Below are 16929 nucleotides of genomic sequence, written 5' to 3'. Positions count from 1 at the left end.
CTGACACCCGTACTAATTAAGAATCTATCTATCTCTGCCTTAAAAATATCCACTGACTTGGCCTCCACAGCCTCCTGTGGCAAAGAATTCCACAGATTCACCACCCTCTGATTTCTTTCTTCCTAAAAGAATGTCCTTTAGTTCTGAGGCTGTGCCCTCTGGTCCTAGACTCTCCCACCAGTGGAAACATCCTCTCCACATCCACTCTATCCAAGCCTTTCACTATTCTGCACGCTTCAACGAAGTCCCCCCTCATTCTTCTAAACTCCAGCGAGTGCAGGCCCAGTGCTGACAAACGCTCATCATAGGTTAACCCGCTCATTCCTGGATGATAAGTTCATGAGTGATAGGAGCAGAATAAGGCCATTCAGCCCATCCAGTCGACCAGAGAGCAGTGCTGAACTACTATCTACCTCATTGGAGAACCCCGGACTATCTTTGATCGGACTTTACTGGCTTTACCTTGCACTAAACGTTATTCCCTTCATCATGTATCTGTACACTGTGGACGGCTCGATTGTAATCATGTATTGTCTTTCCGCTGACTGGTTAGCACGCAACAAAAAAGCTTTTCACTGTACCTCGGTACACGTGACAATGAACTGAACTAAAACTCCTTCTGCAGGCCCCGCTTCCTCTGTTCTACCTGGCCCTTCACATATCTTCATTTACATCGCAAACTTGGGCACAAAGCCAAGGCTTTGTTATCCAGGACATTAACATCGTTGCAAAAGCCAATCTTCTCCTTGATCCGTTTTCAAGAACGATCCCAGGAATGAGAGGGTTAACCTACGATGAGCGTTTGTCGGCACTGGGCCTGTACTCGCTGGAGTTTAGAAGGATGAGGGGGGACCTCATTGAAACGTACCGAATAGTGAAAGGCTTGGATAGAGTGGATGTTAAAGGACGTTCTATTAGGAAGGAGATGAGGAGGAATTTCCTCAGTCAGAGGGTGGAGCCTGGCGGTAGAGAGGGTCACAAGGTCATACAGTGCCCTCCATATTGTTTGGGACAAAGACCCATCATTTATTTATTTGCCTCTGTACTCCACAATTTGAGAATTGTAATAGAAAAAAAATCACAAGTGGTGCCCTGAAATGGGGGGGGGGGGACTATGTATAAACATAGCTGTAATTTCTACATGGTGAACCCGAAACGTATAAAAATGGCCTTTATTAAAATCTGACAATGTGCACTTTAACCACATGTGATTTTTTTCTATTACAAATCTCAAATTGTGGAGTGCAGAGGCAAATAAATAAATGATGGGTCTTTGTCCCAAACAATATGGAGGGCACTGTATGACCTTGTGACCCTCTCTACCGCCAGGCTCCGCGCGCGGTGTACGTACATCCTGCTGTACTTGGAGGCTGTAGGGCGAGTCGGGCGTGCCCATGGACGCCCACTTTGCGGTGGCCAGGCGGAGGAGCTGCGTCTCCAGGTCGATGCTGTCGTCCGCCGTCCGCGGCCTGTGCGCGTGACACAGCTCGCCGTACGCGTGCTCCAGTGCCTGGCGGACACGAGCGGCCAGCCCCAGCGAGGCGTGGAACTCCAGCAGGTAGACCTTCCTCAACGCCGGACTGCAACACAGAAACATAGAAAACAGGTGCAAGAGGAGGCCCTGAGGCCCTTCGAGCCAGCACCGCCATTCATTGTGATCATGGCTGATCGTCCACAATCAGTAACCCGTGCCTGCCTTCTCCCCATATCCCTTGATTCCACTAGCCCCTAGAGCTCTACCTAACTCTCTTTTAAATTCAACCAGTGAATTTTGTCCTCCACTGTATCTATCAGTTTAGTTTATTGTCACATGTACCGAGGTGCAGTGAAAAGATTTTGTACTTGGGACATATTGGCAATTTGAGTTCAAGATATCAAGATATCAAGATTTCAAGATATCAAGATTTCAAGATATCAAGATTTCAAGATATCAAGATTTCAAGATATCAAGATTTCAAGATATCCAAATATCAAGTTATCAAGATATCAAGATTTTAAGATTTCAAGATATCAAGATTTCAAGATATCCAAATATCAAGTTATCAAGATATCAAGATTTTAAGATTTCAAGATATCAAGATATCAAGATTTCAAGATTTTAAGATTTCAAGATTTCAAAATTTGGCAGAGAATTCCACAAATTCACAACTCTCTGGGTGAAAAAGTTTTTTCTCACCTCAGTTCTAAATGGCCTCCCCTTTATTCTTAGACTGTGTGGCCCCCGGTTCTGGACTCCCCCAACATTGGGAACATTTTTCCTGCATCTAGCTTGTCCAGTCCTTTTCTAATCTAATACGTTTCTATAAGATCCCCGCTCACCCTTCTAAACTGGACCATAGAACGAAAAACATAAGACACGGGGAGCAGATTTAGGCCGTTCGACCCATCGAGTTCACTCCGCCCCTTCACCACTACGATAACACCAACATTTATTTTAGTTTAGTTTTAGTCACATGTACCGAGGTGCAATGAAAAGCTATTGTTGCTTGCTAACCAGTCAACGGAAAGACAACATATGATTACAATCGAGCCGTCCACAGTGATTAGTGGAGATTTTGGAGAGAGTGTGGAACGATTGTAGATCGGTTTCTGTGGCTAGCACGCAAATGGCTGCCTGGGTTGGGCGCCATCTTGGAAGCAAATGTAATAGGAACCTGAGGTGTAACATTTTCATACAGAGGGTGGCGCGTTCATGCAAAGAGCTGTCGGAGATGGTACGGTGGCGCAGCGGTAGAGTTGCTGCCTCACAGCGAATGCAGCGCCGGAGACCCGGGTTCGATCCCGACTACGGGTGCTGTCGGTACGGAGTTTGTACTTTTTCCCCGTGACCTGCGTGGGTTTTCTCCCGAGATCTTCGGTTTACTCCAAAGACATTCAGGTTTGTAGGTTAATTGACTGGGTAAATGTAAACATTGTCCCTAGTGGGTGTAGGATAGTGTTAGTGTGCGGGGATCGCTGGTCGGCATGGACCCGGTGGGCTGAAGGACCTGTTCCCGCGCTGTATCTCTAAACTAAACTAAATTAAACTAAACAGCATTTAAAAGACACTTGGACAGGTACACGGACAGGAAGGGGTTGGAGGGATATGGGCCAAGCGCGGGCAGGTGGGACTGGTGTAGCTGGGCCATGTTGGCCGGTGTGGGCAGGTTGGGCTGAAGGACCTGTATCTCTCCATGGTAATCAATGAAACATGATAGTTCAGGAGTATGTTACCAACTTGCTTACCAACTGTTGTTAATGGCGACCGGTTGCCTGGCAATGATGTTGAGTGGTAAACCAAATTCAACACCACTCTCCATCAAAGCGCCGTCTCTCCAAATCCTCTGTACATATTCCCGCTGCTCCTCGATCTGCAAGTGTGGTCGAGGAACAACCTTTCAGCGTGGATACATTGCACAGAATTACCAAGCCTTTGCTTTAGTTTAGTTTAGAGACACAGCACAGATACAGGCCCTTCGGCCCATCGTGTTGGGCGCCCAACAGCGATCACCAGTTCCATGATAATATAGAAACATAGAAAATAGGTGCAGGAGGAGGCCACTTGGCCCTTCCAGCCAGCACCGCCATACATTGTGATCATGGCTGACCATCCACAATCAGTAACCCGTGTGGGCCTTCTCCCCATATGTTCCCAATGTTGGGGGAGTCCAGAACCAGGGGCCACAGTCTAAGAATAAAGGGGAGGCCATTTAAAACCGAGGTGAGAAGAAACTTTTTCACCCAGAGAGTTGTGAATTTGTGGAATTCTCTGCCACAGAGGGCAGTGGAGGCCAATTCACTGGATGAATTTAAAAGAGAGTTCGACAGAGCTCTAGGGGCTAGTGGAATCAAGGGATATGGGGAGAAGGCAGGCACGGGTTATTGATTGTGGATGATCAGCCGTGATCACAATGAATGGCGGCGTTGGCTCGAAGGGCCAAATGGCCTCCTCCTGCGCCTATTTTCTATGTTTCTATGTTTCTAAGACATACATGTTTGTAGGTTAATTGGTTTGGTGGGTATAGATAGGATAGTGTTAGTGTGCGGGGATTGCTGGTCGGCGCGGACCCGGTGGGCCGAAGGGCCTGTTTGGATCGAGCTGCAGGAGGAGGTAGTTGAGGCTGGGACTATCCCATCGTTTAAGAAACAGTTAGACACGTACATGGATATATAGGACAGGTTTGGAGGGATATGGACCAAACGCAGGCAGGTGGGACTAGTGTAGCTGGGACATGTTGGCCGGGGTGGGCAGGGTGGGCTGAGGGGCTTGTTTCCACGCTGTATCACTCTATGACTCTATGATTAGTGTAGCTGGGACATGGTGGCCGGTGTGGGCAGGTTGGGCCGAAGGGCCTGTTTCCACGCTGTATCACTCTAGTGTAGCTGGGACATGGTGTGGGCTGAGGGGCCTGTTTCCACACTGTATCACTCTATGACTCTAGTGTAGCTGGGACATGTTGGTCGGTGTGGGCAGGTTGGGCTGAGGGGCCTGTTTCCACACTGTATCACTCTATGACTCTAGTGTAGCTGGGACATGTTGGTCGGTGTGGGCAGGTTGGGCTGAGAGGCCTGTTTCCACACTGTATCACTCTATGACTCTAGTTTGGCTGGGACATGTTGGTCGGTGTGGGCAGGTTGGGCTGAGGGGCCTGTTTCCACACTGTATCACTCTATGACTCTAGTGTAGCTGGGACATGTTGGTCGGTGTGGGCAGGTTGGGCTGAGAGGCCTGTTTCCACACTGTATCACTCTATATCTCTTGTACGTACGTACCTGTCTGTTCAAAATGTCCGCTATGAGCTGCAGGTGAAGCTTGAGGCAGGTGCACTCGGCCTGGTACGTCCGGGCAAAGTAGTCGGCGTTGAGATTGAAGCGCGGCCGCTGATACATGATGTCAGTGATGACCTGCGCTAAGGCAACGCGCTCCTCCACGTCACACACATGCTGGTACGCTTCATAGTAACCGTCCACCAGCTGCGGACACGCCGTTCAGAGCGAGGGCCACAGTTACCGTCATCTCAGTTTAGTTTAGACAACAGACAATAGGTGCAGGAGGAGGCCATTCGGCCCTTCGAGCCAACACCACCGTTCACCGTGATCATGGCTGATCATCCATAACCAGTAACCCATTCAATAGACAATAGGTGCAGGAGGAGGCCATTCGGCCCTTCGAGCCAGCACCGCCATTCACCGTGATCATGGCTGATCATCCACAATCAGTACCCCGTTCCTGCCTTCTCCCCATACCCCCTGACTCCACGATCCTTAAGAGCTCTATCTAGCTCTCTCTTGAATGCATCCAGAGAATTGGCCTCCACTGCCTTCTGAGGCAGAGAATTCCACAGATTCACAACTCTCTGAGTGAAAAGGTTTTTCCTCATCTCCGTTCTAAATGGCCTACCCCTTATTCTTAAACTGTGGCCCCTGGTTCTGGACTCCCCCAACATCAGGAACATGTTGTATAAGAAAATAACTGCAGATGCTGGTACAAATCGATTTATTCACAAAATGCTGGAGTAACTCAGCAGGTCAGGCAGCATCTCGGGAGAGAAGGAATGGGTGACGTTTCGGGTCGAGACCCTTCTTCAGACTGATGTCGGGGGTGGGACAAAGGAAGGATATAGGTGGAGACAGGAAGATAGAGGGAGATCTGGGAAGGAGGAGGGGAAGGGAGGGACAGAGGAGCTATCTGAAGTTGGAGAAGTCGACGTTCATACCACCGGGCCGCAAACTGCCCAGGCGAAATATGAGGTGCTGCTCCTCCAATTTCCGGCGGGCCTCACTATGGCACTGGAGGAGGCCCATGACAGAGAGGTCAGACTGGGAATGGGAGGGGGAGTTGAAGTGCTGGGCCACCGGGAGATCAGTGGCGTTAATGCGGACCGAGCGCAGGTGTTCAGCGAAGCGATCGCCTCTAGTATGTCCAATCCCTTAATAATCTTAATAATCTTATATGTTTCAATAAGATCCCCTCTCATCCTTCTAAAGTTTAGTTTAGAGATACAGTGCGGAAACAGGCCCATCGGCCCACCAGGTCCGCGCCGCCCAGCGATCCCCGCACACTAACACTATCCCACACCACTAGGGACAAATTACATTTGTACCAAGCCAATTAACCTACAAACCTGTACGTCTTTGGAGTGTGGGAGGAAACTGACGATCTCGGAGAAAACCCACGCAGGTCACGGGGAGAACGTACAAACTCCGTACAGACAGCGCCCGTAGTCGGGATGGAACCCGGGTCTCCGGCACTGCATTCGCTGTAAGGCGGCAACTCTACCGCTGCGCCACCGTGACTGTCATACAATATATGAGGGGTGGTCTTATAGAGGTGTACAAAATCATGAGAGGAATAGATCGGGTAGATGCACAGAGTCTCTTGCCCAGAGTAGGGGAATCGAGGACCAGAGGACATAGGCTTAAGGTGAAGGGGGAAAGATTTAATAGGAATCTGAGGGGTAACGTTTTCACACAGAGGGTGGTGGGTGTATGGAACAAGCCCCCAGAAGAGGTAGTTGAGGCTGGGACTAGCCCATCGTTTAAGAAACAGTTGGACAGGTACATGGACAGGACAAGTGTAGAGGGATATGGACCAAACGCAGGCAGGTGGGACTAGTGTAGATGTGACCTGTTGGTTGGTATGGGCAAGTTGGGCTGAAGGGCCTGTCTCCAAGCTGTATCACTCTATACTCATTGATAGAACAGTGCTGGAGTAACTCAGCGGGTCAGGCAGCATCTCTGGAGAACATGGATAGGTGACGTTTCACAGAGTGCTGGAGTAACTCAGCGGGGTCAGGCAGGATCTGTGGAGAACATGGACAGGTGACATTGAGGGTCGGGAAGTGTTAGAAAATAACTGCAGATGCTGGTACAAATCGAAGGTATTTATTTCACAAAATGCTGGAGTAACTCAGCAGGTCAGGCAGCATCTCAGGAGAGAAGGAATGGGTGACGTTTCGGGTCGAGACCCTTCTTCAGACACTCCCATCTATCTCATTGGGTCCACTGACCGGATCACAGGCAAGAAAAGTTTACTGCACCTCAGTAAACAATAGACTAAACTCAACTCAACTAAACTAAACCAACTACAATAGTCCCACCTGCCGATGATTGACCCATATCCCTCTAAACCTTTGCTGTCCACGTACCGGTTTAAATATGACCACTGAGTCGTGTTATTAGGGGAATATCTGGGGCACGCACCACGAAGGATGGCCTACTAGTTCTTGTGTCATGTTGATAAGTGATAGGAGTAGAATTAGGCCATTCAGCCCATCGAGTCTACCCCGCCATTTGATCTACCCCACACCCTGTTATCATCTACTGATCCCATCTTTTCCACATTACTTTTTTAAAGTTGCTTTGATCTCACCCCCCCTCCCCCTCCCCCTCTCCCCCTCTCCCCCTCCCCCTCTCACCCTGAACGACAGGGGTGATTTTTACCTGCCGTTTGTGCTCCTGGAAAGCCGTTTCCCATCGCCACAGGTCGAGGAGAACGCCAAAGCGATCCACGGAGAGCTGAGCCCAGCCTCGCAGGTCAGCGTCGCCGCACGGTGGCGGCAGGGACCCCGTGGACGGGCGTCTCCCGCACATACGCCCACCTGCAAACGGAGACCAGCAGGGAGACGCTTCAGCTCACGGCCACAGAGACAGAGGGACAGAGACGGAGACACAGGGAGAGAGGGAGAGACAGACACAGGGAGAGACAGACACAGGGAGAGAGAGAGAGAGAGAGAGAGAGAGAGAGAGAGAGAGAGAGAGAGAGAGAGAGAGAGAGAGAGAGAGAGAGAGAGAGAGAGAGAGAGAGAGAGAGAGAGAGAGAGAGAGAGAGAGAGAGAGAGAGAGAGAGAGAGAGAGGGAGGGGGAGGGAGGGAGAGAGGGGGGGAGAGACAGGGAGAGACAGGGAGAGACAGAGAGAGAGAGAGAGACAGAGAGAGAGAGAGACAGAGAGAGAGAGACGGAGACCGGGAGACAGGGAGACACAGAGACACAGGGAGACACAGAGACACAGGGAGACACAGAGACAGAGGGAGACTGAGGGAGATTGGGATACACTGAGACAGGGAGACACTGAGACACAGAGACACAGGGACACAGGGACACAGAGACACAGGGACACAGAGACACAGAGACACAGGGACACAGAGACACAGAGACACAGGGACACAGAGACACAGAGACACAGAGACACAGAGACACAGGGACAGGGAGACACTGAGACACAGAGACACAGGGACACAGAGACACAGGGACAGGGAGACACAGAGACAGAGGGAGACTGAGGGAGAGTGGGATACACTGAGACAGGGAGACACTGAGACACAGAGACACAGAGACACAGAGACACAGAGACACAGAGACACAGAGACACAGAGACACAGAGACACAGGGACAGGGAGACACAGAGACAGAGGGAGACTGAGGGAGATTGGGATACACTGAGACAGGGAGACACTGAGACACAGAGACAGGGAGACACAGAGACACAGAGACACAGAGACACAGAGACACAGGGACACAGAGACACAGGGACAGGGAGACACTGAGACACAGGGACACAGAGACACAGAGACACAGAGACACAGAGACACAGAGACACAGGGACAGGGAGACACTGAGACACAGGGACACATGGACACAGAGACACAGAGACACAGGGACACAGGGACACAGAGACACAGGGACACAGAGACACAGGGACACAGGGACACAGAGACACAGGGACACAGAGACACAGGGACACAGGGACACAGAGACACAGGGACACAGAGACACAGGGACACGGGGACACGGGGACACGGAGACACTGAGACACGGAGACACGGAGACACGGAGACACGGAGACACGGAGACACGGAGACAGGGAGACAGGGAGACACGGAGACACGGAGACACTGAGACACGGAGACACGGAGACAGGGAGACACGGAGACACGGAGACAGGGAGACACAGAGACACAGAGACACACGGAGACACGGAGACACGGAGACACAGGGACACACAGGGACACAGGGACACAGGGACACAGAGACACAGAGACACAGGGACACAGGGACACAGGGACACAGAGACACAGAGACACAGAGACACAGAGACACAGAGACACAGAGACACTGAGACACTGAGACACGGAGACAGGGAGACACGGAGACACGGAGACACGGAGACACGGAGACACGGAGACACGGAGACACGGAGACACGGAGACACGGAGACACTGAGACACGGAGACACGGAGACAGGGAGACACGGAGACACGGAGACACGGAGACACGGAGACAGGGAGACACGGAGACACGGAGACACGGAGACACTGAGACACGGAGACAGGGAGACACGGAGACACGGAGACAGGGAGACACGGAGACACGGAGACACGGAGACACGGAGACACGGAGACACGGAGACACTGAGACACGGAGACACGGAGACAGGGAGACACGGAGACACGGAGACACGGAGACAGGGAGACACGGAGACACGGAGACACGGAGACACGGAGACACGGAGACACGGAGACACGGAGACACGGAGACACGGAGACACGGAGACACGGAGACAGGGAGACAGGGAGACACGGAGACACGGAGACACGGAGACACGGAGACACGGAGACACGGAGACACGGAGACACGGAGACACGGAGACACGGAGACAGGGAGACAGGGAGACACGGAGACACAGAGACACAGAGACACAGAGACACAGAGACACAGAGACACGGAGACAGGGAGACACAGAGACAAAGACATAGTCATAGTCACAGAGTCATGGAGACAGAGAGATATACAGCGTGGAAACAGGCCCATCAACCCAACTTGCCGCTCCGGCCAACATGTCCCAGCTACACTAGTCCCACCTGCCTGCGTTTGGCCCATATCCCTCTAACCCCATCCTATCCATGTACCTGACCAAGTGTTTGCTAAACGTTGCGATAGTCCCTGCCTCAACTCCCTCCTGTGCCAGCTCGTTCCGTACACCCACCCACCACCCTCTGTTGGAAAACGTTGCCCCTCAAATTCCTATTGAATCTTTCCCTTCTGACCTTGTCTTGATTCCGCTGCCCTGTGTAAGAGACTCTGTGCGTCTACCACCTGATTGCAGCCGGTGGAGTTGCTGCCTCACGGCGCTGGAGACCCGGGTACCACCCCGACCACGGGCGCTGTGTGTACGGAGTTTGAGCCTTCTCCCCGTGACCCGCATGGGGTTCCTCCTGGTGCACTGGTTTCCCCCCACACCCCCCACATCCCAAAGACGCGCAGGTTAATTGGCCTCTGTGAATCATTATACATTGCCCCCTAGTGTGCAGGGATTGGATGGGAACGTGGAGCAACGTAGAACCAGTGTGGGCAGGCGGTCGATGGTCGGCGTGGACTCCATGGGCCGAAGGGCCCGTTTCCTCCTTTCCACCTCACGTTTACGGGAACATAAGGTCATTCGGTCATAAGTGATAGGAGCAGAATCAGGCCATTCGGCCCATCGAGTCTACTCTCCCGTTCAATCACGGCTGATCTTTAGCTTTTAGTTTTAGAGATACAGCGCTGAAACAGGCCCTTTCGGCCCAATGGGTCGATCCCCAGCGATCTCCACATACCAACACTATCCTACACACACTACAGACAATTTTTACATTTACCCAGCCAATTAACCTACATACCTGCACATCTTTGGAGTGTGGGAGGAAACCGGAGATCTCGGAGAAAACCCACGCAGGTCACGGGGAGAACGTACAAACTCCGTACAGACAGCGCTCGTAGTTGGGATGGAACCCGAGTCTGCGGCGCTGGATTCGCTGTAAGGCAGCAACTCTACCGCTGCGCCACCGTGCCGCACTAACTCTCCCTCTCTCCGTCTCCCCCTCCTAACCCCGTTCTCACTGGAATTTAGAAGATTGAGGGGGGATCTTATAGAAACGTACAAAATTCTTAAGGGGTTGGACAGGCTAGATGCAGGAAGATTGTTCGATGTTGGGGAAGTCCAGAACAAGGGGGTCACAGTTTAAGGATAAGGGGGAAGTCTTTTAGGACCGAGATGAGAAAGTTTTTTTTCACACAGAGAGTGGTGAATCTGTGGAATTCTCTGCCACAGAAGGTAGTTGAGGCCAGTTCATTGGCTATATTTAAGAGGGAGTTAGATGTGGCCCTTGTGGCTAAAGGGATCAGGGGGGTATGGAGAGAAGGCAGGTACAGGATACTGAGTTGGATGATCAGCCATGATCATATTGAATGGCGGTGCGTACAGGCTCGAAGGGCCGAATGGCCTACTCCTGCACCTATTTTCTATGTTTCTGTGTTTCTATTCTCCTGCCTTCTCCCCATAACCCCTGACACCCGTACTAATCAAGAATCGACGTATCCACGCCTTTACAAATACCCACTGCCGCTGTAACGGCACGTAACGGCAGGAGATCACGTACGCCCTTACCTCGCCCAATGTACTCGGTTGCCAGCAGCAACAGTTGTGCCTCCAGCTCGTTAAAATCCTTTAAGGCCACGTCGTACATCACGTACGCCCCCTGCTGGTCCCGCGTGTGGATGTAACTGCCCTCGTTCACGTAGAAATCGTCGTGGTTCTCAACTTCGGAGAACTCCATAAATTGGGTGAGCTCCCTCTGCAAACAAGGCGACACGGAAGACCCTTTCTCAAACATTGCAGACTCGTTCCAACTGGGGCTGGGGCCCGTTACTGAGAATCTAGTTACTGAGAATCTACTGAGAATTTCTGCGCCTTATCTCTAAATCTAAAAAAAATCTATGCCATTAGTTGATATAGTTCATTCTTGCTATTGAGGGCGTGCAGCGTAGGTTTACTAGGTTAATTCCCGGAATGGCGGGACTGTCGTATGTTGAAAGACTGGAGCGACTAGGCTTGTATACACTGGAATTTAGAAGGGTGAGAGGAGATCTTATCGAAACGTATAAGATTATTAAGGGGTTGGACACGTTAGAGGCAGGAAACATGTTCCCAATGTTGGGGGAGTCCAGAACAAGGGGCCACAGTTTAAGAATAAGGTGCAGGCCATTTAGAACGGAGATGAGGAAAAACTTTTTCAGTCAGAGAGTTGTGAATCTGTGGAATTCTCTGCCTCAGAACGCAGTGGAGGCCAATTCTCTGAATACATTCAAGAGAGAGCTAGATAGAGTTCTTAAAGATAGCGGAGTCAGGGGTATGGGGAGAAGGCAGGAACGGGGGTACTGATTGAGAATGATCAGCCATGATCACATTGAATGGCGGTGCTGGCTCGAAGGGCCGAATGGCCTCCTCCTGCACCTATTGTCTATTGTCTATTGGAGATATTGATATTTTGTTGTGGTCTTAGCTAATATAAAATGAATGCTTATTTCCAGTAGGAAGCAGTAAGATGGATGCTTGTGGCAGAAATGTTATCATTGGGATGGAATGTGTTTGTCCTTTTATGAACGATAGGGAGTCGGCAGAGGAGTATTAGTCCCTTGTCTGACAGTGTGTGCCCTGTGTATTGAAACACTAGAGCAAGGCCGTGCAGCTGCGAGATTGCTCGTGCATAGAGATAAGTTTCTTTCTCAATAACAACTCCTTATATGGGTGCGTGTGAAAGTAGGAAAAGTTTTGAATCCACTCTAGGTAAACTGATGCGTTTCCCCGAAAGCATGTGACTTATATTAATGGTTTGGTCTCTGAGCATGTGACCTGTATTAATAGACAATAGACAATAGGTGCAGGAGGAGGCCATTCGGCCCTTCGAGCCAGCACCGCCATTCAATGTGATCATGGCTGATCATTCTCAATCAGCACACCGTTCCTGCCTTCTCCCCATACCCCCTGACTCCGCTATCCTTAAGAGCTCTATCCAGCTCTCTCTTGAGTGCATTCAGAGAATTGGCCTCCACTGCCTTCTGAGGCGGAGAATTCCACAGATTCACAACTCTCTGACTGAAAAGGTTTTTCCTCATCTCAGTTCTAAATGGCCTCCCCTTATTCTTAAACTGTGGCCCCTGGTTCTGGACTCCCCCAACATTGGGAACATGTTTCCTGCCTCTAACGTGTCCAACCCCTCAATAATCTTACATGTTTCGATAAGATATCCTCTCATCCTTCTATCGATAAGATCTCCTCTCATCCTTCTAATGATCTTGTTTTCTCTGTAACCATGGAAATTGTATTAGAATTGTAATTGGTCCTTAATTTTATCTGTTACACCCCTTTTTCCTTTCTGTATATAAAAAGTAAACAAAGTTGTTCTTCCCCTCTCCTGAGTTGAGATCTTTTCAGACACTAGTATTGTGTCTGGAGATCCTCACCGGGAAGAACCCCACTGTGGAATAAATCTGACGTACTCATCCAGTATACGTGTGTGATTATTCAGACTGAAGGTAAAGAACTTGATTTATCATTACCAGTTCACCCCATGTCCAGTCAGAAAGGCAGCAACTCTACCACCGTGCCACTGAGCCGCCCTTATTGAAATGCTTGAAATGAATGATCAGTTTTTGTTTAGGAAAATAACTGCAGGTGCTGGTACATAGAAACATAGAAACATAGAAAATAGGTGCAGGAGTAGGCCATTCGGCCCTTCGAGCCTGCACCGCCATTCAATATGATCATGGCTGATCATCCAACTCAGTATCCTGTACCTGCCTTCTCTCCATACCCCCTGATCCCTTTAGCCACAAGGGCCACATCTAACTCCCTCTTAAATATAGCCAATGAACTGGCCTCAACTACCTTCTGTGGCAGAGAATTCCACAGATTCACCACTCTCTGTGTGAAAAAAAACATTCTCATCTCGGTCCTAAAAGACTTCCCCCTTATCCTTAAACTGTGACCCCTTGTTCTGGACTTCCCCAACATCGGGAACAATCTTCCTGCATCTAGCCTGTCCAACCCCTTAAGAATTTTGTAAGTTTCAATAAAATCCCCCCTCAATCTTCTAAATTCCAGCGAGTACAAATCGAAGGTATGACAAAGTGCTGGAGTAACTCAGCGGGTCAGGCAGCATCTCAGGAGAGAAGGAACGGGAAGAAAGACTGGATAGACTCGGCTTGTACTCCTGGAATTTAGAAGACTGAGGGGGGATCTTATAGAAACGTATAAAATTCTTAAGGGGTTGGACAGGCTAGATGGCTGAAGGGATCAGGGGGTATGGAGAGAAGGCAGGTACGGGTTACTGAGCTGGATGATCAGCCATGATCATATTGAATAGCGGTGCAGGCTCGAAGGGCCGAATGGCCTACTCCTGCACCTATTTTCTATGTTTCTATGTGTGACGTTTTGGGTCGAGATCCTTCGTCAGTCTGAAGGTTTACTCCAGTGATACCTTGGATCAGTTTTCGTTTAGTTTAGGTTTGAGAGTTTCGGTGCAGGCTCGAAGGGCCGAATGGCCTACTCCTGCACCTATTTTCTACGTTTCTATGAGACGCAGTGCGGAAACAGGTCCTTCCGCCCACCAAGACCACACTGACTAGCGATCACCCGTGCACTAGTTCTATCCTACACACCAAGGACAATTTACAGAAGCCAATACACCTACAAACCTGGACGTCTTAAAGATCGTGGGAGGAAACCGGAGCACCCGGCGAAAACCCACGCGGTCACAGGGAGAACCTGTGACCGTTCGGCACGGTGGCGCGGCGGTAGAGTTGCAGCCTCACAGCGAATGCAGCGCCGGAGACCCGGATTCCACCCCGACTACGGGTGCTGTCTGTACGGAGTTTGTACGTTCTCCCCGTGACCTGCGTGGGGTTTTCTCCGAGATCTTCGGTTTCCTCCCACACTCCAAAGACGCGCAGGTTTTGCAGGTTAATTGACTGGGTAAATGTAAAAATTGTCCCTAGTGTGTGTAGGATAATGTTAATGTGCAGGGATCGCTGGTTGGCACAGACCCGGTGGGCCGAAGGGCCTGTTTCCGTGCTGTATCTCTAAAGTAAACAAAACTAAACTAAACCTACAAACTCCGTACAGACAGCACCCATGGTCAGGATGGAACCGCAGTTTGCGCTGCACCACACTACAAGTGTCTACTCTGTAATAGACAATAGACAATAGGTGCAGGAGGAGGCCATTCAGCCCTTCGAGCCAGCACCGCCATTCAATGTGATCATGGCTGATCATTCTCAATCAGTACCCCGTTCCTGCCTTCTCCCCATACCCCCTGACTCCGCTATCCTTAAGAGCTCTATCTAGCTCTCTCTTGAATGCATTCAGAGAATTGGCCTCCACTGCCTTCTGAGGCAGAGAATTCCACAGATTCACAACTCTCTGACTGAAAAAGTTTTTCCTCATCTCAGTCCTAAATGGCCTACCCCTTATTCTTAAACTGTGGCCCCTGGTTCTGGACTCCCCCAACATTGGGAACATGTTTCCTGCCTCTAACGTGTCCAACCCCTTAATAATCTTATACGTTTCGATAAGATCTCCTCTCATCCTTCTAAATTCCAGTGTATACAAGCCTAGTCGCTCCAGTCTTTCAACATAAGTAATGATTTGCAAGTAACCGTCTATAGAATAATCAAATCAGAATGCTCTCTCTCCTTTTAAGTTTTACATCCTGTGTTCAGATGGTTTCAAATCTTTCTTGTCCAAAGGTAATGAATGCAAAATATCTTTGAAGCTCGAAGCGTTGTAACTATTCTACGATTCTTACACGACAATCGTTGCAGTTTGCACACTGGGGTACGAGTGTGCTTATGTGCAGTAAGACATTACTGGATTGTATTTCAGTCAGAGGGCGGTGGGTATATGGAACCAGCTACCAGGGGAGAGGGACACAAAGTGCTGGAGTAACTCAGCGGGACATGCAGCATCTCTGGAGAGAAGGAATGGGTGAAGAGCTCTATCTAACTCTCTTTTAAGTCCATCCAGTGACTCGGCCTTCACTGCCCTCTGCGGCAGAGAATTCCACAGATTCACAACTCTCCGGGGGTGTAAACGTTTCTTTTCACCTCAGTGTTAAAATGGCCGCCCCCCGTTGTTCTCAGGCTGTTCTGAGCGGCCTAGTGGGCGATGCGGTGACGTACCTTGTAGTCTGCGGGCGTGTTGTGGACGTAGCCGTGTGAGCCGATGCCGTCCGTGGCCCCCGATCCGCCCCTGGCGGCAGCGATGTGGCGCGTATCTGCCGCGGTGCCCGCCAGCCGGCCCCGGCGCAGCGTCAGGCCGCACGTGTCGATGGTCAGGGTCCGCTCGATGGATCGGAGGTAGTTCAGCGTCCCCAGGCAGACTCTCTGCAAAAGATATCGTTCACTCTGAGCAACGGTGGCGCGGCGGCTGTAGGCCCGGACACTGTAGGCCCGGACACTGTAGGCCCGGACACTGTAGGCCCGGACACTGTAGGCCCGGAGGCCCATGTGCCGCATTACGGCGGTTGAGTATCAACTCACCTCCCGGCCCGGGCGGATCACAATGAATGGCGGTGCTGGCTCGAAGGGCCGAATGGCCTCCTCCTGCACCTATTGTCTATGTTTCTGTGTTTCTGACTCTGCGACTGAGAGGGGTGAGGATGGAGGGAGTGACATGAGGATGGAGAGAGGGGGAGTGAGGGCGGGGGGGGGGGGGAGGGAGGGAGGGAGGGCGGGGGGAGGGAAGGAGGGCGGGCAGGGGACAGAGCAAGCCATTACCTGTAGCTCCCGGATCCTCAGGTGCCGCAGGAAGAGGAGGGACAGGTAGGCTCCCCGTGTCAGCGCGGGGTCGTTCCCGCTCTCCTCCGCCCCCTCGTCCAGGCCCAGCCGCTGCATGATGGTGGCCAGGTCATAGCTGAACCGGAAGACAAACACAGGCCATGACACATAGCGTTGCCAACGTTCTCACTCCCAAATCAGGGACAAAAGGTGACGTCATCGCCCCGCGCTCCACGTGACCTCAACCAGCCAGCGGCCACGTGCTCCCGCTCCACCAATGGCTGCCGCCCGGGCCGGGAGGCAAGTTGATACGCAACCCCCCATTAGGCAGTGCCCAGGCCTCCGGGCCTACACTGT

The 16929-nt window shown here is 51.1% G+C and overlaps 1 protein-coding gene across 1 annotated transcript in view; it reads right to left on the bottom strand.

The window, feature by feature from the left end:
- Window positions 1-16929, bottom strand: part of ccdc162 (coiled-coil domain containing 162) — a 124037-nt gene that overhangs the window by 67979 nt on the left and 39129 nt on the right. The window contains exons 13-19 of the mRNA XM_078400077.1: window positions 16573-16708; window positions 15976-16179; window positions 11405-11591; window positions 7423-7580; window positions 4753-4953; window positions 3226-3350; window positions 1352-1580 (exon numbers count right to left, since the gene is read on the bottom strand). Of these exons, the coding sequence (XP_078256203.1) occupies window positions 1352-1580; window positions 3226-3350; window positions 4753-4953; window positions 7423-7580; window positions 11405-11591; window positions 15976-16179; window positions 16573-16708 (1240 nt within the window). The remainder of the gene's footprint in view (window positions 1-1351; window positions 1581-3225; window positions 3351-4752; window positions 4954-7422; window positions 7581-11404; window positions 11592-15975; window positions 16180-16572; window positions 16709-16929) is intronic.

This window comes from Rhinoraja longicauda, chromosome 5 (assembly GCF_053455715.1).
Source record: "Rhinoraja longicauda isolate Sanriku21f chromosome 5, sRhiLon1.1, whole genome shotgun sequence".
NCBI classification, from domain to species: Eukaryota; Metazoa; Chordata; class Chondrichthyes; order Rajiformes; family Arhynchobatidae; genus Rhinoraja; species Rhinoraja longicauda.
The sequence above is the reverse complement of the archived record's forward strand: the minus strand, read 5'-3'. Positions and strand labels throughout refer to the sequence as shown.